The sequence below is a fragment of the Lathamus discolor genome, chromosome 12 (genome assembly GCF_037157495.1).
Source record: "Lathamus discolor isolate bLatDis1 chromosome 12, bLatDis1.hap1, whole genome shotgun sequence".
Taxonomy (NCBI): Eukaryota; Metazoa; Chordata; class Aves; order Psittaciformes; family Psittacidae; genus Lathamus; species Lathamus discolor.
The window spans coordinates 12,011,269-12,038,254 of NC_088895.1; the positions used below are offsets into that span (position 1 = coordinate 12,011,269).

At 43.9% G+C, this 26,986-nt stretch overlaps 1 protein-coding gene and 1 long non-coding RNA gene across 18 annotated transcripts in view; both read left to right on the forward strand.

Moving 5' to 3' along the window:
* The window catches only part of PITPNM2 (phosphatidylinositol transfer protein membrane associated 2), a 133,283-nt gene that overhangs the window by 63,098 nt on the left and 43,199 nt on the right, over positions 1 to 26,986 (forward strand). For 11 of the 17 annotated variants that reach the window (XM_065692422.1, XM_065692434.1, XM_065692432.1 and 8 more), the window contains 4 exons: positions 3,457 to 3,627; positions 19,224 to 19,438; positions 21,014 to 21,135; positions 22,781 to 23,014. In XM_065692422.1, coding sequence (XP_065548494.1) covers positions 3,550 to 3,627; positions 19,224 to 19,438; positions 21,014 to 21,135; positions 22,781 to 23,014 — 649 coding nt within the window. In that variant the 5' untranslated portion in view covers positions 3,457 to 3,549. Of the gene's footprint in view, positions 1 to 3,456; positions 3,628 to 16,776; positions 17,018 to 19,223; positions 19,439 to 21,013; positions 21,136 to 22,780; positions 23,015 to 26,986 lie in introns of those variants that run through there. The other 6 variants (XR_010615517.1, XM_065692421.1, XM_065692433.1 and 3 more) reach the window with 3 other exon arrangements.
* On the forward strand, positions 7,843 to 8,917 carry LOC136020847 (uncharacterized). Its single transcript, XR_010615519.1, has 2 exons — positions 7,843 to 8,127; positions 8,752 to 8,917. It is a non-coding gene; the product is annotated as an uncharacterized LOC136020847 (long non-coding RNA).

Below are 26,986 nucleotides of genomic sequence, written 5' to 3' on the forward strand. Positions count from 1 at the left end.
CTGTGTGTTTGCCTTCAGAGAGCCTGCAGCAATAGCTCAGAGGTGGACCTGACTCATCGCAGCAGGATATTGACTCTGGAGCGTAATTATGATGCTTTGAGAACCTGATTTTGAGATAATTGAGGTATAAAATCCTGTGCCTGGCTCTCATGGTTACTACAGCCCTGAGCAGGGATTGAATAACGGCCTCTACAAATGTGCCACTTGGCTGTAGCAGGAACGGCAGCGAGTCTGGAAATGTCCTGCATCACCATTGTTTTCCTCTTGCTGGGAGAAGCCGGCTGCATGCTGGGGTTTGCAAACAGCCCCGGACTGCCACTGGGCCTGGTTGTGTGGCCACAGGGGTTTGGCAAACCCATTGGGCACCAAGCTGAACTTCCAGCCCCAAATCCAGCCTCCTGTCGAAATGGATGCTTGCTAATCCCGGCACATCGAGTATCCCTGTTCAAACACCTCTGGCTGCCTGTAGCAATGGGCTGGATGTGTGTAAGTGCCAGGGCCACAGCTGGTGTTTTGACACCCATATTCCAAAGCTGTGTCGTGGCTCTATTGCTTTGGAAAGGCTTTCTCTTCTCTCCATGGCAGCCATCATGTCTGCAGGCAAACTTCAGTGTGGTGTTTGAACAATGCAGCAAACAGCCTCAGTGAGCTTTGAGCCTCCATCAAGTCCCAAGACGGTGGAAAGAGGCCACTGTCCTCAGTGAGTTGTCTGAAGGGGTGATTTTGTCACCTCTGTCTCACTTGGCATGGTGTCCCCTAGGATCTGAATGTGGTGAAACCTTGTGTTCATCCTTCATGGTTTGCCAGCTGGGTTCCACTGCTCTTGGAAGGGTTGGGGCAGGTTATTTCAGCTCAATGGCAGCCCAAGCTGCAACTTTATCATTATCGGATTTTTTAACCAGTCCAGTTTAAAAAGTTCCTCCTTCAGGGTCAGGGCTGCTGATCCCAGGTGCCTTTTCCTGCTGCCCCCTTTGGTTTAAGGTTATGATTTGGTTCTTGCTATTGCCCAGTGTGTTTCCCAGGTTGTTTTCTACCCAACTTTTTTTGGGGCCTGGTTGCAGTAGTGGGCAGCTGCCCTTGGAGTTCTTGGGAGCATCACCTTTCCAATGGGCACATCATCAGGACCTGCTCCTGCCTGGGGACCTGCAGGCTGAGCCAAAACACTGCTCTTAAGCGTTGACCACAGGGAAGTAGAAACCTGAAGGGAACTTCACAGCAAAACCTCAGCTCCTGTAAAAGCCAAGCAGGAAGCTGGACCAGGAGCCACAGCTGTGGCCAGACAAGCTCTGCATGCCAGGCACTTCCAGGCTGCTCTGTGCTTGCTCAGGGCTGAAATGGTTGGGTTTTGAGTCTGTAATAAAAGAAACCCTCTTGTGTCTTGGCTGTCTGAATTACTGCCTGCCTGGCACTTCATTATAAACACATTTTTTCCCATCTTAGTACTGGTTTCCTGCCATTTTGTTGCTTTTAAGGTTCTATTTTTTGTTTTATTCATCTCTTGCAATCGATAGGAATATCCTGTTTTTAGCAAGCAGCGAAGGCAGATGTGACTGATGTCCTTATGGCGGGAGCAGAATCACTTTCAGAGCTTTTAAATCTAATCTTCAAAGGTCTTTGAAGCATAACGAACTGCTCAAGACGTGTGGCTGCGTCTCCCACTGCCATTACCTCCAGAGATTGGGATCCTAAGCATTGTATCAGTGCAGATCTGGAGCCAGTGCTTGAGATCATCCTCTGGTGGTTACTGTTGTTCTTTGCCATGACACTCATTAAAACCCACCTAATGAGATTATCTCTACCTGTTGTGGAGAATTAGCTTGATGGAGGAAATCCTGCACGTGGGTGTGGATGCACATAAGCATGGCAGTGTCAGGAAGTGCAGTCTTCCCACAATTATGCCAGGGATTGCCATGGCAAAATTTCTTTAACCCCCCCCCCCCCTTACACACAGAGATTGTTCTGACAGCATAAAATGAAACAGAGAATTGAATTTGAGAATAGATTGATGTAGCACCAGAGCAATTGCTGTTCCAGAAGAGTCAGTCTGGGATGGATCGGCTTTACAGCAGGACTAAGGGAGTGATTGACCCCCTGCACTGGGTATTGGTGGTGCTGCACCTCGAATCCTGTGTTCAGTTCTGGGCCCCGCATTACAAGAGAGACATTGAGGTGCTAGAGCAGGTCCAGAGAAGGGTTGGTCTGTGACCATGGGCATGTGTTTTAACCTCTCCAAACCTTGTTAAAGGTTGATGAAGTGTTGTGGAAACCCTGAGTAGTGCTGAGTCCTGTTGAGAGCAGTGGCTTCCTGGTTCCCAGACCGTGGTTGAATCCACTAGCTAAGTTGGTTGCTTGTATTCTATTTTTCCTTTCCCCAGGCTTAGGGTCTGGGGCTGTGTTCACTCCAGCAGCTGCGTCTGAAGACCTCCAATAAGCAGGCACAGCACAAAGGTAGATTTTGGCGATGAGGAGGAACCAGGCAAGCACTTTGTGTGCCAGGAGAGCTCATCGGATCCTGCTGAGGCTGATTTAGCATGGTGGTAGACAGCTTTACTCCTTGTGTCCTCTCTTCCTCATCAGTCTTCTTCCTCCCTACCTCCCTTCCTTAATGATTGTATTGTCTTTATCACCAGCCCATCGGGAGCCTTAAGAATATTTGCGAAGTTACTGCTTTCACTGTTGGTGCAGTAAATGCTGTATTTCCCGTATTCTTGAGTAATAATTCTATTACATTGCTTTGAGCTGAGGTATGGTGGGATTTTTGATGTTGCAGTTTGATCTTCGGCTGTATTCTTATGCAGCGGGAGGGCAAAAATGAGTCTGGCATCGACATCGATGGCAGCAGGATTTTGCCTGTGGAATACTTTGGAGGTGAAAGAGAGGGGATCCTACCAAGACAGTAATCCAGAATAAAGCAGGGAAGAAAAGTACATTTCTGCTGTCTTTATTGTTAGAATTCAAATTACTTTATTCATCACAGTGTTCCTGAGGACCGAGGAAGTCTAATTATTGCCTTTTCTTGCTGCTGAATGAAGGCAAGAAGATAAAACCTGATACCTTTGAGTGGATGCAACTCTGGTGCGTTGCTGACATTGGAGAGATACTTCATTGTCTGGCAACAGAAGGTCTGCCTATTCATTTTGAGCTTTTGTCCCATCTCTTCCATGGAGATGCTATTGCATATGAAAGTCTGATTGGTACAGTGGCAGAGGTCAGGAAGGTAATAGCTTTGATGGTATCCCCTGAAGCAAATAAATATTATACTAAAAGATTCTGCTCAATTTGATACCAAGGGGCTGGGAGCACTCCAGGGATTCTCCTTTCTGCTGTTATGCTTATAGCTATTACAGAAATTAATGTTTGCCTCTTGTTTGCTCTTTTTTTTTGTCCTAATAGGATGTTCTGCAATAAGGATGGAAAATAACTGCTTCTCTCCTTCCCACCCCCACTCTGTTTCAGGGATCCTCAATGCATTTCCTTGCCATTATTTAAGGAGCCTTTACTAAAAACTGGATTGTGTTTCTGAGCGGACAAAGGATTTTTGTATTCAAAATGCTCATAAAGGAATATCGTATTCCTCTGCCCATGAGCGTGGACGAATATCGAATCGCACAGCTCTACATGATACAGGTCAGTAATGTTTCAGCCCATGTGGATGAGTGCAGGGGAACATGGGGCTTCATGTGGAAGAGTGGAGCATTGCTGCAGGTTTGGATGTGTTATATCTGAGTTTTGCTGGGTGCTTTTAAAAGAACAGGGGGAGAAAGTGATACAAACTTCCTGATGTGCCTCCTCTTATCCTTAAATTAGAGCCTCTGTTTGGCTTACCTGAGGAAACAATGGCTTGTGGAAGGATGCACTGAGCCCAGGTGTGTGTGGGCACCTACCTGGAAGTCACCAAGCTATAGGGCTTAAGCAGCTACTGCATCCCACTTAGACTATGGTTACTGCTCATCCCAGTTCCAGCTGCAAACTAAAGGCTTGGGAAGAAACAGCCTAATATGAATTTGAGAGAGTAAGGCAAAGGCATAGTTTTGAATCTGGGGGGGGAGTGTGTGTGGTATTTGGATGTAATATTTCTTCAGTTATGTACCACTATGAAATAGATACTAATCAGTTTAGGCATAAAACTGAGATTATTTTAATAGGCTTCTGAATACTGGTGGGAATTGTTGTTGAATTCCCTGTCTGCAATAAAGCAGTTAATTAAAATGTTGGGGTTTCTGTAACTCAAATCCTCTGTGCCCACATTCTCTCGGTGTTTGATATCCAAGCAGGAGCATTTATAAAAGGAAATGAATCTGAAGAGTTATTTCATTGTCCCACGCTTTAAATAAAAGTCAATTTTGCTCATCCAGCAGCGCACGCGTTTGATACTGAGTTTGCAGAAGTGCTTTCTGTGGCAGGATGAAGTGATGTAGAAAGATCTACTTCGGCTTAAAACCTAAAATGAGTAAAGGGAGAAAAAACCAAACTCCCTAAACTAAAGCAAAAGCATTTCCCCATTTCATCCCTGACCATCCAACTGTGTTTCTTTAAGGACTCATGCACTTGGACTTGACTAGTAACACAGCCTATGGGGTGTGTTTTCCAGTAATAACAACCAAATTCATTTTTCTGACACAAATGTATCATCTTTCTGTGTTTAATCTAAGCGTTAGCATAAATGAGTAAACCTTTTTCTTAGGTGGCTTCGTTTTTGTGTATTTTTCCCTGACACTTCAGTTGCTTTGAACAAAGCAGGTTGATGGAAGCAGTATGTTAGCTATGCAGAAGCTGTCGGCAAGCAGCAGAGCTTACAGGGGAATGATCTGATTGAGAAGGAGGAGCCCACCTGATTTAATGGAGGATGAGTATTTAACTGGGCAGTGTGAGTTGTGGAGGACTTGGTCAGGGGCTGAATTTGCTGTTCACTTTCAGAGTTAAAATACTTCTTTTTGTTTCATTTATGCAGCACACTGGATTCCACTTTGTTCACTTGACAGTGATTTTAGCAGTATCTTAATGTCAAAGGACGTGGTAAGCCATTAGGGTGTCATTCAAGAGGAAGTTCCCTGGCCCAGGAAACTACTCGAGTAATTACTCATTGGAATGGAGCCATCCACCCCTGCTCTAATTTTCTGGTACACTGAGATGCAGCAAAGTAAGGTTTCCTCATAGATCAGGTGCAATAGCTGGTGTCAAGTCAGGTCTCTGATCTCCCTCAGAGAGTTCCAGGCTAAGCTAGGAGCACTGCGTGTGGCCCAAGATCCGGGTGAGCTGGAGAAGTGCATGTCAAGCAATTGACTTGGCTGCATTATGTGTACAAGTAGAGCAAGAGGAAAAGTTTAGCTGTGCATTATACTGAAAATACTTGTCTCACATTTGAAAAGATGAAATAATAAACCCAGAAAACCCGCTTAGGAGTAGAATGTGGAGTTTCTATTCTGTTTGCTAATGTTGGGTAGCAATCTGCTCTAGCTCTTCCTGAAACTGGTGGAAAGGTCCCTGCTGACTTCAGTGGGAGCTTTCCCTGGGCCATGATTATCAAATGTCTTTTCCTTCAGTTTGATTTAAAAGTGGAGGTTTTGTCTTTGAGGCAGGCACTGGGGCGAGAGCAGTGGGGAGCATGACTTCCATTCGTACCAGAGAATGAGGAAGGGTTTTATGTCTCTGTTTCTCCTGTGAAGCACATAAGGGGGGCGCAGAAAAAGCAAGTTCTGCATGTTGAACCCCCTTAGGGGAACAAGCTGAGAGATCTGTGTAGAGCAGCGGTGTTGAGGCATTTCTGAAGTCTTTTGACTGAAACATGGAACAGAATGATTTCGAGTAGCTCCTGGGGAGAGGAGCGATTCTTAAAAGCAAAAGGTTCATTTCAAAGGCATTGGTTGGGTACGGTGTCATTATTGCTGGAGATGCTCGTCAGCCTGGTTGTGTAAGAAGCAGTTTTCCAGCAGTGTAAGAAGGAGATGTCACAATTACTCCTCAAGGGTTTTTGAGAGCCTTAAGCGTATGCTTGGAAGTTGATCATTGATGTAACTTCAAGCTCATGAGTGAAGATCCCCATTAAACTCCAAACCAGTTGGTATAAAGTTGCTCTGCAGGGAGCAATCCAATAATTTTCCTAGATTTCAGCATCCTCCAAATCAAAGTTTTCTAAAAGGACCTTCTCACCTGGGGGATGAAGCCCATGGAATTGCTCTGGGAACCCTTTCTGTGGAAGTAGTGCTTCAAAGCCATGCAGTTAGGGATGTTCAGTCTCAAGCTGCATGCTATGGTCATTGTTCAAAAGTCCTTTTGTCTCCTTTCAGAAGAGAACAATCCCTCCTTAGAAATCTTCACAAAGATTTCCACCAGATTTGATGATCACATCCAGGTAGCAAAGGTTCCTTCCATTAAACTGGGACAGGCTGTACTCATACTTACTGTATGTATTGGCTGGGAGAATTAACATTGTGCAGTGTACAATCCAGCCTCTCTTGGTTCTCTGCTCCACTAGGCAGGCCAGACACGCAATAAATCACTGTGTGCGTGCCCATGTTGCTTTGTAATTCCTCTTAAAGTTCTCCAGGCTGGTGTATAAAGTTGTGAAAACTGAGGTGAGTGGCTGCTGCTTTGCATCAGCATTATTATTATTATTATCATCATCATTATTAATAATAATATTATTTGAGAGTGAGGGAAGTGGAGCAGCAGATCTCTTAAGTGTTGCTTTCTGCTACCTTCTGAAATACTATCTACAAAGACAGTGGTTTCAGTACTTCAAGTAGCACTTAAATTCTTCCATAAATAAGTTAATCTTACATTAAAGCAAAGGACTTAATGTACCCTTCACTTGCAGCCCAGCAGATCTGAACTGAATTGGTTTTCTCTATTAAATTTTAGCCTATCAGTATCTGTATTTTCATGGGAAACCTCTCATGTGGTGCTGTCAGTGTCTTCAGGTTGGAAGCTCTTGCTGCATTAAACACACAGCACTTAGGTCTTAGCTTTTCCATGTTGCATCATTAGCTTTTCCATATTGCTTCATAGAAAAAGAGTTTTAGTCTCTTTTTCTATCCAAATTAAGATACCAATCTTCATATATCTAAGCTCGGAACCAGTGATCTGCCTTCCTGCTGTGACCTGATTTTATTCTGGTGCATAAAATGGGCAAAATATTTCAAAGCAGTGAAATACTTCATCATACTGCTTTTCTAGGCAACAGTTTTGTGGTATAACTCTTTCCTAGGGATCAGTACACCCATTTCAGATCCCGTCCTGCTTCCAAGGGTGAGAGATCTCTGTATATACTCAACCTTGAGAGTTGCCCATAGGGCTGGGAGAGCTGCAGCTTGACCTGGGGAAACTGCAGGCTCCTCTCCTAACATAAGTAAAAAGCAGGTGGAGATGAGCACTGAAGGGAGTTTCATGAAACACAAACCAGTTATGGAGGGGACAGCTGTAAACATCTCTAGGATTTTCTTTCTTCCTGCAGGAATGCTGGGCCCAGGACTCTGTCCTGGATGTCCTCTCTGTCTCTGCACATCAATCCCATCAAAGGCATGTGCAATGTTTCTGTCTCTGTGAGGACTTTGAAGCCTGTTGTGCACAAAGGATTGGACCATTCTGTGTTAGAATGTCTCTTATTAAAAAGTCCTTTAATTCTTCCTCTTCTAAGTGAGCTGCACATTTGTGTCTCAATAACTTTCCTGTAACACTTGCTTCCTTTTCTTGTGTGTTCAGGGAACCTACCTTTAGATACACCTCCACTCAGCCCAGAAACAGCCCACACTTTAAAGTCTCTATTTCACAGAGGCTTGTGTTCCAAGATCTGAATGCGCTTGTCAGAGAGATCAGTGTGGTATTAGCCAAAGGTCAGTCCATTTACCATCTTAATAACGTTCATTACTGTGTTTCCATATGCCATAAGATTCCGAGAGACTGTTGCCCTTCTGACCCTTATATAAGATGAGAGAATTCCTCTTGTTATTAAATGTTATTTTTGTATCAGCGTCCATAGCTTGCAATCTCTGCTGTAAATAACTCCGGTCCTCATTTTCTCCACACAGTTTTCTCCAAGTACTTGTGATCTTCCTCCAAAAATGGTGTACTTTAAAAGTATTCTTCTGGACCTAGCGATTGCCTTTTGAGGATTAGACTTATTTTAAGGTGCTGTGTCATCCTTATAAGCTAATAACACTTAATATGTTATTCAGCACTTCAGGGGTCCATGACTGAAGAAGGATTGGCCCCTGTTTGAGGCAATCTGTTAAAGAGAACCCATCTGCTCAGCACTGTCTGCTGATCTCGGGCAGGATCCTGGGAATTGAGGGCTCTTCTCATCTTTTAACATGAGCCTCTCCTCTGCATTCCCTCAGGGCTTTGTGTTTATTGCCTTCCCTGAAAAATCAGAGCGTGTTTCCAGGCGTGATGATGCTGGGATGCTGATGGAGTACCCTGAGTCACTTCCCTCTTTGCAGAAGGATAATGGTTTATCCGTCATTTCAGTTTCCAGACCCCTGCACTGTCCTGTTTTATCCTTCATTTGCATGTAGCTCTCAGGTACCACCTCTGAGAACAGATGTAAATGTGTGCTTGGTGGTGGTAATTCTTGAGGCCATGTCCTGATACCTAGGTGCAAAAGCCGTATCCCTTAAACTGTTAGCTACGCTTGGCAACTGCCAGCAGGCTCAGCAGATGGTGAAAGATTGATTGAGTGGGGGAAAACAAACTAACCCTTCATCTCTGGACACTGAAGAGCTGGATGGCTGATTATTTTTGTTTCATTTGCAGATGCCTTGGCCATCTGGACAGATAGACATATATGCTTTGATTTTAAAAGCAAGTGACACTGCTGACAGCTCCTGAGACCCTGGAATCACAAGTCTAAAAGCAAAAGCCTGGTTCAAAGTTTTTCTGCCAAATTCTATGCTGCAGTATTAAAAAGCTGTGACTTCTATGTTCTCCTTCCTTCCTTTGGTTTTCATAACCTTTTCTGTGTGATCATGAGGGCCTGCATCCTTCTGAAAGAAGAGCGAGACACTTAGCTTTGAGAACAGGGGCGGTACCGATGCGTTCAGTGCAGTCTGATTTGCACAGGTGACAGTGATAGGTTATCATTTGGGAAAACAGACAAAAATAGCAAACATCTTTTCTGCATTTACTTCTTTATTTTGAAGTCATTATCCTAAAGCAGTTCTTCAACTGGCTGTAACTGGTGAAAACGAGATTGATTTTAGAGTTGTGAACTGTGTTGCCTTGACAGTTCACATGTGCTTTCTTTCTCTAGCAAAACTGAGTGAAGCTAGAAAGATTATACCACAACAATTAATTCAAACCTTAGACTGGTACTAGTTTGAATAAAGGATGCAGCGCTGATAATCCCACTGAGCTTGTGACTCTCAAAAATCCTTTTTCCTTTTTTATTCCTATGGAAGAAGATTTCCGACATGTGGACAAAGTCTTGGCTGTTGACGCAGATTAGGTTCTCACTTCTTCAAATACCTGAAGGCAAATAATGATTTAAGTATTAGGAAAACCGTGAGGATTTATTTAAGCCAGTCCTCCAGTATTGTAGCATACAGCCTATTGTTAGTGAATAATTGCACTAGGTTCCTAAAATCTAAGGGATATAGCCAGAGAATTGATCCAAAACACCCTGAGTTGCAATTTCATCTCTGGCTTGCAATACAATAATGGACAACTTGCTTTGCCTCCCTCAAGCTGGGGACAGTAATTCTCATAGAGAGTGCCTGTGGAATAGTTAATACAGTGAAAAATCTGTTTAAAGCCAGGGAAGGAAATAATCAAGGGAAGATGAAACACTGAGCTGGAAGTGTAGTAGACGTTTTGAAAGATGGAGCATGTGGGGTAAACAAGTTTGAGGTATCTTCATAATAAAGTGATCCCTAATTCATGTGCCTCTGGCACATCCAGCCCTGGCTCCGTAGGAGTGTAACTTTGTAAGGGTGTCTTTGTAAGACAAAGTGATTAATGAGTGGCCATGGGAATGGTTCTCTTAATGCCGTAAATTTTTTATGGTCCTGCACAATTGATCGTCCCCGAAATGTCCTGGTTTTGTACAAACAGCTTCATTAATATCTAGACCTGATTCTAAATAACGCAGTGCATACAGCATCTGTACAGATTGATGCTGCCCATATTTCTGCTCTGTCTTGTGCGAGTCTGCTGCTGACAACCTGTCCTGCCTTTAACTTTTAGGGCTTTTTCTTAGGGATGTGTTTTACATTATGAGAAAAGCAGCCAAGAGTAATGGTGCTGCAGATGAAGATAACCTGCACTTGCTTGGGTGAGAATTGTCCCTTCTTCAGGGCCTTTTGCATGCTCAGCTTTGCTCTGCTTCTGGTGGCTGAGAGTCTTGCAGTATTTGAAGCTGGAAACCCAGAAGGAGGAGGTTCTTACAGCTGCAAAGAGCTGTGACCCTCACCTCATACAGCTCTTGGGAGAGTGAAGGGGTGGCAGGAACAGGCCTGTTATCTTCCGGACACTAATGTACCTCCCGTCAGAAAGCAGCTCTACATGTGCTTCTCTCTGACAAGATCCTTCATGAGTGACATCTTCATCTTTCTCCTTATGTGCTTAATATCTCCTTAAAGGTAGAATTACATAGTGATTGTATAATGGGATAAGCATGCAGCAAAAAGGTCAGCAATTCCTGTGTGATAGTCCCAATTCTTGCTTGGTAAACTTGAGGGAAGAGCCCCATAATATCCCTGCTGCAGGCAGAGGGATGATCAGATGGCAGCTCCTTGCAGACCTTCCAAACGCAGTGTCAGGCTGGGATGCGAAGGTGGGTCCTTGATCTGTAAAGTGAGTGGATGTTGATGAGGCTGCGTTCATGGTCAGCAAAGTTTTAGGGCTCTGTGAAATGTTAAATATCTCTATATTGATCGAGCTGCACTCCTTGGCCACCTGATACAGCAGCCTGGAAAGGGGCAGTCTTTTCATAGCATCGGGACCACGTTTCTGCTAGGATGGGGATTCTTCTAATTTCCCTCTACCCTTTACAACTCTCTCTCATTTTAGGACTCCTTTTGTTTGTTTTCAACTAGATGTTAGGAACACTTAAGACTGGGTTTTATGTTCTGCTGGTGAAGCACCGGCGTTTGGGGAAGGAGTATTGCCTAGGTGGAATGAAACACTGCACGTTGTACACTATTCAAACCTAGAAAGAGGATGTTTAGGATGGCTGCTTTTTTGCCTTTATTAATGAAGCCGTTGATGAGGAACAGATTTCTTTCCCCTCTCCCCAAGGTTTCAGGTCATTCCAATGTGTACATCACAATGAGGCTTGGAGTCAAAGGGCTGTTGTAAAGCCTCATGTTCTGATCATTATCTTGTTGACTCAACTGAACCTCCCTTTGCTAAAGAAGTATTGACACTGGCCCTTCATGTGTTATTTTTCTTTAACAGCATTAATTGGATTAAAATCATTGTCATGCGTGAAAGAGGTGTGTTGGAGCACAAAGGGCATGTGGAAACCTCTGCTATGGGCACCATGGTTACTAGTGACATCACTTGCATTGCTGTTAAGAGCAATGATTTGTGTGCAGCATTCAAGCCTGAGTGAAGATGGCCTAAACTAAACCCGGTGGATTGCTGATGCAGTCCCATCGCCATGGAAACAGATGCTTTGGTTTGAAGCTGCCTGTATTTGTAATGTGATGCACATGGTGTAAACAGAAATGTGGTCCCGTGGTGTCCGCAACTCCTAGAAGGGCAGGAAAAGTGTTACTGGAGAGAGTGGGAAGCCCTGTTGCGTTTGGACTTGGTTCCCTGTTAATGTAGTGCCAACCTAGTTGTGCACGATGAGATGCGGAAAGCTTTGCTTTAAGTTAACAAGAACAAGCCCCAAAAGTCCTTTACTGTCCTCCAGCAATTTTGCTGTTGAAGGACTGTCAGTCCAGCTTGATGTGGATCATTTCTTACTTGTACCTTACAAAGTGCAGGCTCAAGAGTACCATAAAACCCACCCCTGGGGTAACAGGGTTCCTAGCTCCTGGCTACCTTTTACACTGTCTTTCCAATATAATCATTAGGACTGTGCTTAACTCTTGCAAAATCGGAGTAGAAAAGGTTCTACATCTTTCCTGTTTGAGGACTGTTTTGCTGTATTTTGGTAAAGGTCCCTACTCAAGCTCAGTGGGAGAAGACTGCCGCATCATGGTTAGGATGCTGAAAAGAAGCTTAAAAGATCTGGGTACTTGACTTGCCCTGCCAGCAGCTCTGTGTATTCAGGTTACTTTCCCCCGCTTCAGAATAGTGATCTCTTGTTCATTCCATCATCCTTAACGTGAGAGGACTCGGCTATTCTGAGTGTGGCTGTTGACAGCACGAAGTTGTGTGTGATGTTCCGTTTCAGCTCTCTACTGCATTAATAACTGTAAGCCTGGTTTTTATGTTTAATTTAATTCATGTAACTTCCTGTTTGCTTTTAGAGCATCTTATGCACTGACTAAATTATGTTGGATTTGATCTGATCAGAAGTTCTCCTTCTTGGCTTCTGTAAGTGGAATAGTGCCATCCCCTCTGCTCCCTTCTTTCACACTAAAAAAAGCTTCTCACTTAGGTATTACCCTGATTATGGTGATATGATTTTAACTGAGTGTTTCAGGTCTTTGACACACACATTTTTAAAAGATGAAACCAATAAGGACCAGCTTGGGAAGTAGGACTTCATGGTGCTTTTAGGGTAAGGCAACATTTTGTTGGCAAAGACCCGATTTTTGGTTACCTGCAGTAAATACTGACCATGAATGGTGCCTAGTATATCAGATATCTGTATCAGCAGGCAGGTGGTTACCAGTGGTGAAAGCAGATTGCTCGTAATGAATTAGATGTCAGTTTGAATGCTCAGAAAGGAGTGGTTAACAGAACCCAGAGCTGAGTCATACCGCAGCAAGAGGCAGCTGAAGATAGAACGGATACACCCAGGTGCATGCACATCATCACTGTACATGTTATCCATGTACAGAAATCCTGCACGGGAAAATGTGTTAAGAATAAACCATGCTTTAGTTTCAGTATCCTTTGGTGTTTTCCACTATCTCTGTGTCTGGCTTTCTGTTTTTTTAGGTGCTGTTTAATTCTGGCTTGCAGCAGCTATGGCTGAAACTGTGCATCTGTTGTCATGCTGGTTTATTTCTGGTGTTTGAATGCTAGCATCACCACAATAAGCCCAGAGACATGGCTGAGGCTAACGGGCTGCTTCGCTTATAGCCTCTCGAGCATTTCTGTAGAAGGCTCAGGTCATCATCTAACTGGTACCTTCTTAGTAATGCAGCTTCTGCTCTTGCACAGTGCCTGCAGGTAGGAGATGATGAGGGCTGGCAGGCTGCTGCCTGTAGCACGTCAAGGAAGGCAGTTGGTGATGGGAAGAAGGCAGCACTTTGAAAAATGAATTGAAGAGTGAAATGTCTGTCAATAATGTCCAGCTGGAGATAGCTGGGAGTATTTTTCCCTTAATATATGCAAGAGGTTGAAAACAGGTCGTTTATTCCTCTCCAAGCCTAAACTTTGTAACTCAACCTTTACCTTTGTACTTCTAAAACTGAATATAAAAAGGTTTAAAAATGGGTCTGATTAGTGAAACCAGGTCTTAATAACCTATCCGACGATGGCAGAAGTCATCTGTCCTAAGCAGCTTCAGGCCTTTTTGTTGTCTGGTGGATTGCATGAGGCAATTTAGGCTTTCTCTGGTTCCCAAAGGACAGGTCTGTTTCTGGGAACTTAATTGGCATTTGTGGTAGCCTTAATATCCAAACCAATAAAGAAGTAGTAATTGGTCAAAGAGAGTGTTTTCTTGGCCTTTCTTGCCACAACAGCATGAGCAAGTATGTTAGCAGGATCCTCTGGGGATATTTGCTGTCATGTTCTTGTTCAGTGGTTACATAGATGCCTTTGTTTGCTGTCATCATTAACTGAAACCATCAACCGCTTGTGAACTTCTTGTATCTATATCTGTGTCTAACTGGGATAAAAAAATATCCCAAGACTTGAGTGTTATTTTAATAGCTTTTCCCAGAAGAATTTGTCTGGACTATCAAAATACCCTGTTGCCAAATGGGAGCTGGAGGGAAAAAAAGATCTATCTTCATATCTTCTGGTTGTTGTTTACAGACAGTGATTTGTGTCTTTGTTATCCATGGACAATAGGTCTACCAAGCATAATGCTGTCAGTCTTCATAATTTGAATAATCTCAAATCAAAACTCACATGGATTATCAAAGTAGGCCAGTGGTACTGTGTAAATACATTGCTGTCATGCACCAGTAAACTTCATCATGAAGCTAAAGCAAGTCAACCCCTTGTAATCACTCTCTAACTTACTTAGGTTGAGGGGTTGTACTGTAAACAATAATTGGTGGTAAACAAGGTAAGATTATAGCTATAATCTATTTGATAAGCTAGAACAATGCCTGGCTCGCCTACGACCACCATGCAACCTACCCTCTCTTCACTGCTCTCTGCAGTACCATTGCACTGCTCAGAGTAGTAAGGTACAATAAAAAACCCCCAAACTTTAGGAGAAACTAAACCCCAGAGCCACGTGCAGTGCTGCAAAACGCTACAAGGCAAATGTCATTTCCAGAGCCTGACTTCTGTATTTCTCCAGCCAGTCCAATAAAGCACATCTTAGCTGTTTTATCCAGCATTATGCATTCTTGTTGTGGAAATGCTGTTCCTCCAGCTGTAGTGAGACTCCTCACGTTATGGGGCTTTCTATTGCCGTCAGCCATCATTCCTTTACTGAGCTCTACCCACATACAAGTGGCATTTAGTCACTTGGTCCCACTCATCTGAGCCAGATGAAGTTTGCTGGACTAAGGCTTTGCAAGATGTGCTCCATGTTGTTAACTGATAGGGATCTCATTCTGACTGGGAAAGGGGATGGAATCTGAGAACTGCTCAACCTGTCTTTGCTAGTGGAAGGCTTTGTTTACAGCCTTTGTCTCCTGTTGTGAAGGGCAGATGAGAAATGGGGTTAGGCTAGCCCAGTGTTTACATGACATTCACAGGAATTATTCATCTGTGATTGTTATGGTGAGGTCATGTGCTGTGTCCCATGCTATGCTGCTGTGCCAGGAGATTTATTTTAATAGAACCCTTTAAGTAACTGGCATTCTTGCTAATCATGGTGCATCTGCTTCTCTGGGTTCCCTGTTATGAGTGATTTAATGCTATTACTTTAGCTGGAAGGGATCTGTGTCACCATCTGTCCTGGAAAGCTATTGATGGGGCTGTGCAGAACATGGAGTGTCATCAGCAGAAGAGAGGGACTTCTAAAGGATGGCTGGATTTCCTGTTGTAATACAATATAAGAAGGTTTACTGTGATTACAGCTTAGATAACTTGCATATAAAGGCTGTTAGCTACTCTTTGATTTTGTTGGGGACCGTTCCTCAGGTATTTATAGAGAGAGAAGATACTGTTGTCAGTTAACAGCAAGTAGTAACAACAGGGGTAATCTGCTAAATAAAGCATTTCTCACAGGGGCATAGGTCTATGAGGCTGAAACATTCAAGACTGACCCTAAAATGCCTGCACACTTGCCCCTCCCAGCAGACAAATACCTTTGGAGAGGGTTTGCACACGCTGCTCAAGCCAAATGCTTTCCTAATAGATGGTTGTTTTTTAATTGTTGTTTACAGACCAGTTCCTTGTAATAAGCTCTCTCCATGCCGTAGCTGAGTCACAGTAGACGTGAAGCGGCTATATGGTTGGAAAGCAAATTGCTCTTTGCTTCCATAAGTGGCGTACTTTCATGGTACCACTTATACACAGAGTATCATCCTGGTCTCTCAAGTGTGTGTGGTGGATGTCTTGATTTCTGTTGTCTGAGAAATGCATCTTCTTATTGTCTTTGTGACTGGTTAGTAATTGTTTACCATCTAGCCTGACTTTTTGGTCCTTCCTGACCTCACTGCGGCTTGTTGCCTTCCCAGCAAGCTAACTGGTAAGTATGAGAGCAGGCAGGACTGGGAAACGGCTTTGTGTGGGTTTCATAGAATCATAGAATAGTTAGGGTTGGAAAGGACCTCAAGGTCATCTAGTTCCAACCCCCCTGCCATGGGCAGGGACACCTCTCACTAAACCATCCCACACAAGGCTTCATCCAACCTGGCCTTGAACACTGCCAGGGATGGAGCACTCACAACCTCCCTGGGCAACCGATTCCAGTGTCTCACCACCCTAACAGGAAAGAATTTCCTCCTTATAGCCAATTTAAACTTCCCCTGTTTAAGTTTTAACCCGTTACCCCTTGTCCTGTCACTATTGTGACCCAGTCCTGTCACTGGGTTTATTGTGTGGAGTTTTTTCTTTGCTCATACACTCCTTCCCACAAGAAGTTATATTGTGTTTTGAGTATAAATTGGCCTGACTCACAAGTCCTGGCTCAAAAGATAGGTTGAGATATAAACTTTGCAGCTCTAATTCTAATTTCACATTCATCAGTTAAATGTTTTTGCTGTTCCTTGTCGTATCTTACATAGATCATTTGCCTAAAGCTTTCAGCTGGGTGAAAGAGACTGAGGGCTGGAGTTGGTCATCTGGAAAGGCTGAAGGAGGAAGCATGCCCTGCTCTCAGAATAGGGTTCATGGTCTCCTGCAGGTGCATAGAAGTGAATAAAATAACCAGAAATGAGAAGTAGGACATGGACTGACTTCCACAAAGAGTCTCAGTTAATTTGGGTTTTTCCCTCCTTCCTTCCTCGCGAAGTGTTGGGCCCATAACACCGTGCCACCCATCACATCTCCCACGATCAGACAGCTCTGAGAAGCTGAGTGTTGTTAGCATTGCCAGGTCGTGTAGAAAACCTGCTTGTGGAAGTACTCATCTAAAGAGAAAACTGGCCGATCCTGTGGGTTCAGCAGGGTTCTGGCTGTAGGATGAGAGCCCACCTTCATGCGGAGAGATTTTCGTCCAAACCGCCTAAATGAGGGAGCCTGGCTTTGCTGTGAATCCTTGTCTTTCGTGTTCTCAAATGGATCAAGTTGGGGAGAAACCTCTTGCTTTGATCCATCTTCAATCCAGCAGGTAACAGAGGAAAAAAAAGCTTTTTGGGAAGTGTATTAAGCAAGGATGACATGGCATTGCAGGGTGGGCTTCAGTAAAAGGGAACATAACGCAGAAGAGCTCCCTGGCTGCTGCTTATCCGTTTAATGGGAGCTGAAGTCAGAATCAGCAGCAAAGGATCTTGAACCTTCAGACTTATGGTTATGGAAGCACTGGTCCCTTGCATGGCCCTCTGGAGAGCTTCAAGAGGTGGAGAGCTATAAGAGGAAGGCAAGGCATAAGGCGTATCTCAGATGTAGCTCTGACAGGAAGAGTATGAAATTGCATTCTGAGAAAGAAAGCCTAGAGGGTATTTTTATCTATTTTCATATCAACTGTGGCCATTAAATCTTCAGTGTTTTGCTTTTCTGATTCAGTGCAAGTGTTTCTAAATCTGGGGACCCAGTTCTGTGTAGGTCCTGCTTGGCACAGCCCTGGAACATGCTGAGTCCTCTTGGTGCTGTGGATTTCTTTTGCAAAACCTCCTCAATAGGTTTTTGTCCCAAATGAGGACTTGCAGATTTGACTGGAATTGCTGGTAACCGTGCAACCCGAATGGAGTTTTACATCCAGCTGGTGCACGACTCTCCATGTGATAACTTGGCACGAAGAGAACCCGTCTTTCCCCTCGTTATGATTTCCACGTGCTTCTGCTGTATAATAAAGCTCTAGATCTCCATAATTTGTATCAACTCTTGGGAGCAGATGCTGTGCTATTATTCTGTCTGACACATTCACTGTGCCTGCTGGGTTCCTGCCTTTGCCGAGACCTTTGAATTAACCAGAGTTTTTTGGGTCATCAAGATTATTTAATGTTATTGTCATAAATATTTGCACAGGACTTGGTCAGTGCTTATATAAGGACTGCAAGGCAGTAATTTGTTTTAAGAGGATGTGTGTTTTAATGAAGTGCCAGCTGAATGGTAGAAATCAGCTGTAAAAACCAGTGCTTTTCTTTCGCAGGGCTATTGCAGTTTGTGGGGTGGGAAAAATGCCTATTTAGGTTGTCAGTTACTGAGATTTGTTGGTTATGGCTGTTTAAACTTCAAATTGCTTGAAAGCTCTTTAAAAAGAGGGCTGTTTACTTCTAAATAGCTGTGTTAGTTTATCAGCCTGCGCTCAAAAGATGAGAAGCTGATCTCTTGCATCTTATTAATCGTTTTCTGCTAAACCATGTTATCCTTTGTATTGTTTGCATGCCAAAACTGAGGAGCTGTTATTGTGTTCTACTTCGCAGTTGCTTCTTGCATCAAATCCCTTTGATTTGTTCTGAATTTTGAAAGTCCTGTGCTCTCAAGTAACAACAATAAACCCAAAATACTAACAATGGTAATCTGTTGTTTGGAAATGGAGGAGGTTCCACATCATCCAGTCTGCTGAGATGTGTTAGAAATGAATAAATGTTTGCTTTGCCTTTAGCTCCTCTTAGAAGCACTGAAATCAGTATTTATTATTGAAGGAATTTTTGCCAGCTTTCTCAATGAGGGACAATACTACAAAGAAGCCAAAATCTGGAGGCTGCCAGGGGGTGCTGTGTGCATTCTGGCAAACTTGGGTTGTTTCTTCTAAATATCTTAATTAGCAAAGCATAGCATCCAAGCTGTTCTTGGAGAGCTGCTGCCATGCCAGACCACAAGCAATAAGCCCCCAGGTCCTGGGGGTTTAGGTCATGAAGCAGTCTTCTCTACTGTGATGTTATACCACGTGCGTGTGTGATCATTCACGCTGATACCACACCACAAGAGTGTGCCAGGTTGGACAAACTCCCTTTTGCCATGTCACCTGCTGATGCAAAAGGTTTTTGTGCTGTTGGGTGGTTCATAGCCGGAGCCGAGGTTTGGTGTTGTCTGGGGAAGGGCGATGTGTAACCTGTTACAGGTGCTGGAACTGATGTGTCATTAGGTCTCCTCTCAAACTGTCTCTTTGTGTCCAAATCCAGTTTCTTTACAGGATCCATAATAAATCAAATCTCTGTTCTTGTGTTGGCCAGAGGAGCTTTTGAATCTTTTCCTTTACAGTCTCTAGGTTTGGTAGTCTTACAGCCAGGGTGCCGCTGCAATTACGCTGTCTCTATGAAGCTCTGCTCAAAAGGAGTCCTAGAAACCATCCCCAGCGTTCAGGGGCTTTGTAATCTTGGTACCTAAGATGCACTGAAAGGATTAACTTCCTGATATATTTTCCCTTTCAGAAAAAGAGCAGAGAGGAGACATGTGGGGAAGGCAGTGGAGTGGAGATCCTGGAGAACAGGCCATACGTGGATGGACCTGGAGGCAATGGGCAGTATACTCACAAAGTGTACCACATTGGTATGCACATACCCAGCTGGTTTCGGTCAATATTGCCCAAGGCAGCTCTGCGAGTCGAAGAGGAATCATGGAATGCGTATCCTTATACAAGGACAAGGTAAGCTTAGCAAAATGTCCAGAGCTGTTTCCCTATTTTAGAGAGATTTGATGTCACTCTGTGCAGCAGTGGCATCTCTTCCATCTGCAGTAATGTCCTTTAGAGAAAGTGGGCTCGAGTCCTGAATTCTTACACAGTGCTTAATGTCAGGAGTGTGAGTGTTCCCTGGGATGACTGTGTATGTGCTTGAGGCTCCTGTGGCTGGTAGCTCTAAAATGTGAGCTGTTTTGTCCATCAAAGCGTGGGAAATCTTGAATGGTTTTTATTTAGGCTTGTATCCTGCACTGCATGTTCTCCTTAACACTGCAGATATCTGCTAGCTCAGTGAAGTTATAAATGTGCACGGTAATGGGACAGTTGTCATGTTGAACAGTGTCGAGAAAGACAGGATTCTTTTGCTCAAGGTGGGGGAAAGTGTGAGAGGAGAAAGCTTAATAAATAAATTTGGTGCTTCTTTTCTGGGAGCTGTCTTTACTGTCATTTAGCTAGAAAATAACAAACCTACATCTTACGGTTTTCACCCCAAGAAGGGAAGAGAGCCAGAGGCTCTGCAGAGTCCCCTGGGACCTGTTCATTTCAGCTGATTTTGCCTGGAAGGGCTTCAGATACCATGGAATAAATAGCATTTATGCCAATTACTGTGGTTTAGAGCATTTGCTCTTTTCTAGGTTTAGAAACCTCATATTGCTGTCAACTTGCATAATAAAAAGGCTCTCATGGATATTTTGTTTTTAATCAGGTTTCATAGTTGTGTTTTAGCTGGTTTCTACAAGTAACATTAGTCTGGGGAAGGGTGGGGAGACAGTGTCTGCATGTGGGCAGTTGCTCGTGACTAAACATAATGGAGCTATCTGACTTTCAAGTGATTAAAGTCCACTTCCAGTCTGCTTTTTATCTATTCTCTTGAAATGCCCATGAGTCAATCAGTTGGCCAGGAAACCTGGCGCTGCAACAGTGCCATAGATTCCAAGCAAGAGCTCTGCTTTTCTCTGGGTAGAGGTGTATTTCCAGGGTGTCTTTGTATTAGTAGCTGTGTCATAACTTGTTAGTAATAATAGACCCAAAAGTTATCTCCTTGCTGCAAAGTGGTCCTTTAAAAGCAATCTGTCCTGGTACAGTATCCTGGAGGAGACATTGCAGGGGTTTGTCAGTGTCTCTGCAAAGTGACACAACTTGGTGGTCCCCTGGGGCTTTCTACTTGCCTGTTACCAGCCTGTTTCTTGGTCAACGAGGGTGCCCAGTCTGCAGTAACTGTGTGGGACACACTGGTATCTTCTCACCTGTAATCCATGTAACATCTCATGGGGAGCACACCCCTTTGCTGTGGGCTTGGGGTTATGCTAAGCCAGAGCTATTCCAGTGAAGCCACATGTCTGAGGCGAGCTCCTGTCTTAAAGGAGTTATTAAAGAAAATCTCTTGAATCTCTACCGTCAGTATTTTAAGCATATCAGAAGTAAAACATGAGTGAGGGCTGGCTTGGATTTGAGGTTGATTTTGTACTTCTTAGGAAAGCATTTTCTCTGCTTGCCAAATCAAGCAGGATTTACTCTAAGCTGTATTGTTCTCGCTTTCAGGTATACGTGTCCTTTTGTGGAGAAGTTCTCTATTGATATTGAGACCTACTACAAAACTGATCCAGGAGACCATGTCAACGTGTTCAACCTTTCTCCTGCCGAAAAAAGACAAACCATTCTAGGTGAATAGCCTTTTTTTTTTATGTTTGCCTTTATTCTGCTCTTTTTTTGCTCAGTATATCCCATCCATCCCCCCCCCCAACATACATCTGCACCACTGTTGATGTCAGACTGGGGGGTAGGGTTATATCAAGTGGAGTGAGGACACCTGAGTTCTCTTCTAGACTTGATGTAAATCACATGGAAATAATTTGAATCCCCATCTGTAAATTGAAGCTGATGCTTTCCTGTCTTATTTGTGCAGTTCCTGAGGGAAGTAAGTCATCTAATGATCTTGAGGATAATAAGTAGAAATAACCTCAGAAGAGGAAAATATTGCTGTATAACGGTGTAGCTCCTTTGCCTATATGAAAATCATTCCTATCTGCACTTTTGAAACATGAAGGTGTATTTCATTTTTGCATCCTCCCCTTTTAGTCTTGCCCTCATGCAGGTCAATGCTTCAGCTTCGCAACTGTCTTTAGAAGATTCAGTTAATGAGCTTTATATATGTAAGGATTTAATGAGAAAAGGCAAAAGGAGACATCTCATAAAAAGGCAGAGAATGGCAAGAGTCAGCTCTTCCTCTTTCTTGTTCCATCATGGTCCATGCCTGTGGCATTCCCTGGAGACCTGGCTGCATGGCAGTGACAGCCACGCAGGACTAAAAGCATCCCTTGCTCTGAAGCTGCTGAGGCTGGAGAAGTGTTGAGCTCAGGCTGGCTTCTGGCAGTCCTGTGCTGTGCCTGAGCCCTGGGGAATGACATCTAGTGGCTGCTCTGGATTCTCGAGCGCTGTTGATGTGCGGGACATGGCAGTAACCCCATGCAGTCCTACCTGAGTGTTAAGTGATTTCAACTTTGATTTGAACTTCAGTTTGACTGTCCTTGTTCCTCAGCCGATCTGATTGGGCTTTCAGTACTGAACAAATAGGTTTGAGTCATGCTGCCTCACTGAGAAGTGTCAGAAGAGCTGTTGTTTCTTGGGAAGTGTGATCCTGCCCTTCAATCCAAACTTCAGGTGCTTCTCCTGAGGTCTGGGGTGGGGGTTGCAGGTCTTTAAACTATGTTCATTCACTCTGCTCCCATTGCAGTTTCCACTTCTCCATCATTGAAGTGTTAATTAGCACTGAAGTTAAACTTTCTGCCTCCCATAGTACATCTGGTCTAACAGCGGCGTGTGAGAAGTTATCAGTAACCTCACTTGGTGGACTCCAAAGATAAGATGTGCAGTGGGGAATGTCTTTTCCATAACAGGCCTAAGACAGGGCAGGTTTATTCAACCATCTCCGCCGAGACAGAGCTGTAGCGCTGTGAGTGGTATTAGAAAAGCTGAAAGATGGAATGTGAAAAAGATCTTTTTGGAGCTGGAAAGATGGAGTGTGTTGATCTGCTAGGGTGCTGGAGATCTGCTGTCACTGTGGGCAAACACATTTAATAGGAGCAAAGCCTCTGTTTGCTGTAACTGCATGATAGTTCCTCTGCTAGAGCTGATCACTGCCCAGCAGCAATGTATAAACAATTTAAATATCAGATGTTCAAGTGTAATTAAAATGAAACGAAGTTGCTGCAATGCTTCTGGTGCTTACTGAAACAGAAAGAACTCCTTAAAAATGGTATTTTGTTCAGGAAAAAGAAATGTCTAACTCTATTTTTTCTCTTTCTATAGACCCTATTGATATTGTTAAAGATCCTATCCCTCCTCATGAATATAAAGTCGAGGAGGATCCCAAGCTGTATAAATCAATGAAGACTAAAAGAGGCCCCCTTTCAGAAGACTGGATTCAAGAGTACAAGAACAACCCTGGGAAATACCCCATCATGTGTGCATATAAACTGTGTAAAGTCGAGTTCAGATACTGGGGGATGCAGTCGAAAATCGAGCGGTTTATCCATGATGTTGGTGAGCATTTATAGTCTTGCACTGTTCACTGTCAACTTCTTAATGCTGTTTCTGACCTGAAACACAAAGGTGAGGTCTGTGCAGTGTCTCATATCCCAAGAGATGGCTGTGAAGAGATTCTTAACTCCTTTGCAGAGCTGTGGGTCAGTTCAGAAAAAACCCATGTTATTTTATTACTTGTGGCATGTATGAATCCAAACCAGATGTAGCCAGTGGAGGGGTTTCAAGTCCTGTGTAGGCAATATCTTGCATTCTCTAAATCTGTTACCTAAATCCTTTCTAGATAAGGATTTTTCTGTTAAATTTTGCCAGATCACTCTCAAAATCTGACAGTTTTCCTTATTTTAAGCAAAATCCCGAAGGGCTGCTTAAAGAAAGAAGCTTCATTTCTAAGTCCTGAGTGGTTCCAGAAACCATTCCCTGGAGTATCCCCAGTTTCTACCTGCCTTGTGACATGACTGGTGTGGCCATGCCTCTCTGTCCCCAAGTTGCAGTGTTCAGGGCTCCCTCACTGTGCTGTGACCCACCATGGGTCACTGACAGCTCTCAGTTGTGAGTAAATGTGCTGTTGTGAGACGTCATTCTTGGGTCAGTGCTTTTAAGGAGGTATTGTTTGTGTCCCAGAAGTAACTCAGTGGAGACGGTGCAGGTGTGGCAGTGCTGACAGCAATTTGTTCCTTGCAGAAAAATCTATAACACAACTGATGTAGTTTCTGAGCCTTGCCGCAAGAGACAGGATCTGTGGCTGGGTGGAAAACCTAAAGAATGAGTTAAAAAGTCATTCCCATCTCTGAAAAAGTGCAGAGCTTTGGCTGGCCTCTGGCAAAGAACAGGCCAAAGAAAGGTTGTGTAAAGGATACTACCTGCTTTCTGTACACAGTAAATCCTCCTACATGACCTCTACAGCTGTCCTTCATATACACAGATCTTCCTTGAAGTGCCTGATGCTGGCGTACGTAATTTTATAGCTCCTTTCAGTCATACCATGCTCCTGAGCGCTAATGTGGAAAACACTGATAGAGCAGTGAAGAAAGAATAGCATGTTCACCACTGAATAATCACAAGTTGCTTTCTTACAGCTCCCTTGGTTTTATCTTGCCCACAGATGGGAGTTTTTACCTCTTATAGACTGTGTTACAATTAGCTCTCTTCAGTGAGCTCCCTTGGTGCTTCGGTGACATGGGTTAACTTAGTGTGTACTGCAAAACATGGGGCCAGAATAACAACTCCATTGTATCTGTTAAATTAAAAAGAAGCATGTGACTCTTCAGTTGTTCAGAGGTGTTTGGCATAGATTAAACTGTGGTCCCTTAGAAATGTTTCTTTTGTATTTCATGAAAGATTGCCTGCCATTTTCCTCTTGAGTGAGGCTGTGCGGAGATTCGAGCCAGCTCATTGTCTGCCTTTCAAAAGCCTTTCCACTCTGTTATAATGATGGCAAATACTGTTTTTCAAAGTGGTTAAGATGCATAAAACCAGAAAAGTCTTTAAGGCAAGACAAAGTTGACCGAGTGAAAAATGAAAGCAAAAGCTTTGGGTATCTACAGAAGATGTGTAGCTTCCCCGTGCAATGGGATAGCCACAGGAAAGCCATTAGTGAGTTGGAGAAGTGCCATAGCGCATGTACCAAAGACAGCGAGGTGTGAGGATGTTGAAGTTGAAAAGATGTGGGCTGCAACATGACTGCCCAGGCTTACATGCTGATCCAAGTCTGGGGATTTCAACTCATGGCTGAAAGCAGATGGAGAAGTTTGTGCATTGTGCCACCCGTGGCTCTCAGGTGCCAGGGATGTTCTTGGCATTCCCAGCCTCTCCTTGGCATTTTCCTTCTGGTTCCTCTGTTCCCAGCTCCTGCAAATTGTTTCCTAGGGAATTAGCACACTCTGTGCAGGGTCACTAAGCCAGCAAGAAAACAAAGGCAGAAACCAAGAGCAGGATCCAGACTCTGCCCAAGGCGGGGAAGCAGTACTTATAGCGCAAACTAAAATTAGCGAATGGGTAGAACGAAGAACGCGTCTGAGTTAAGTGATGGATGGATGGCGATATGGAGAAAGGCTACTGAGCACATAGGGAGTAACTCTGGGGGATGGTGTTGAAACATTCTCAGTCTTACTGAATGCAAGAGCCATTTTTTCTGATGACTAATTGGACAGTTACTCAGTGCTGTGACAGCCTGAGACACAGACTGAAATTGTGGGCTATTAGTCTGCTTGGCTGTAATATTTGTATGCTTTTTTACTCCTTTCCCATAGAGTTTAAGTTTAATTGGACTGGCACTGCATAATGTTCTGCTCCCACTTGCTTCCTAATGGCACACGTGGGCTATGGTTCTTTTGTTGTTACACAAGTGTGTTGACTATGTATGGATTATTGATTATACACTATGGCAAAGTGTGTTCCCATCCCAGTAGCCAGAGCTTTGTCTAAGCCTCTGTGTCTTAGGCTAAATATGCCCAAACTGTTGCACAGTGATGAAGTGGAAGTGGATTCAGAAAGCTTTATTGCAGAACTTTTGCTTCACTAAAGCTCTAATGAGAAAGTTCATCAAGAAGGGCACTGCCCATTGGGGCCTGCAGGTAGAGTTTTGTCTTTTCAAGGGTAGGCAGGTTGCAATTAGCATGATGTGGATGTGACCACAGGCTTTTCTCTGTGAGTGGGCTGAGCAAGGGAGGGTAGGGAAGCAAGCAGCTGTAACTGCAGGTTGTCTTTGATCAGATATACTCAGATAACCAGAACTGTACTGACAAGGTGACTGATGGGGTCTGTAATAGCCATCAGTGAAAAAGTGTTGCACAGGGAAAATCAGGCATCGTTTATCTGCCAGGGAATTGTAAGAGTGTGTTAAAAAATGCTTTGGGATGTTACTACTGGGTACATAGTTGATGGGTATTGTAACAGTTGATTTATATGAATAGTTGAGGGAATTTGGGAAGGATTTGGTGGTGGGGTTTTCAATTTGGTTTGGCTTTTTTTGCATCAAGTTTTTGTTACATTTACTGGTTTTACTTCATGTTAAAAACACAAACCTGAACTATAGACAAAAGCTGTTTAAATTCAGCTAAAGAGTCCTCTCTGTCCTGGTTTGTCTCGTGGTCATTTACACTTCCTTCTGTAAGATTAAGTTCAACACCCCAGCCTGCAGCAAATTATTTACAAGAGTCATCACCTCACGGATTCAAGCACTCCAAGTTGTTGAGGTGCTGAGTTGGAAGGCAAGTGATTTAAATGTTTGCACCCTGCTAGACTCCTCGGGGGTGATCCTTCTGCACAACGCAGTGGGAATGGTATAATTAAATCAATGCCACAATCAAGGGTACTTCTGAACCCAATCTGCACTTGCACATTTGTGCATGTGTGGTTTCCTTGGCTTTCTTCTTTGAAACCGAAGCGTTGTGTACTCCAGAGAAATAATAGTCTTGTTAACTACTGATATTACTGAAATCAGCTGGTACCTGCATCCTGATAAAAAACCTCTGCTCATTATTTCTGATTGACCTCAGTGTGTGACTTGCCTGCTGAGACTGTGTGGTTATCCTCCCGTTCTGGGAAAGAAGGCTCAGATGAGCGTGGTGCAGGCTGTGTGGAGGGGGAACAAAGCCTACTCTAAAATCCTCTCTGATGTCCCCTCCTTCACACCAGAGATACCTCTTTATGAGACCAAACTGCTGGGTTTATTTTGCTCCATGGGTGAGAAGGGAGCACCCATCCCACTGCAGGAGGTGGCAGAGGGGGGATGGAGCCCCAAGCCTCACCTTCACTGGGCTTGTTGCATTCTGTCCAACCTGGGCTAAGGTGACCAGTGTGATGCTGTACCCACCCTGTCCTCCCCAGCCAGCTCCCACAGCCGAATGGGCTGCAGGCAGCCATGAGGCATGGCTCAGAAGCACAGTGTGTGGGATAGGGACTTCTTGGGCTGAGCAGGAGACATGTGCATCTCTCCTCACTCCAGAGAGAATATTGAAAGCGATCTGG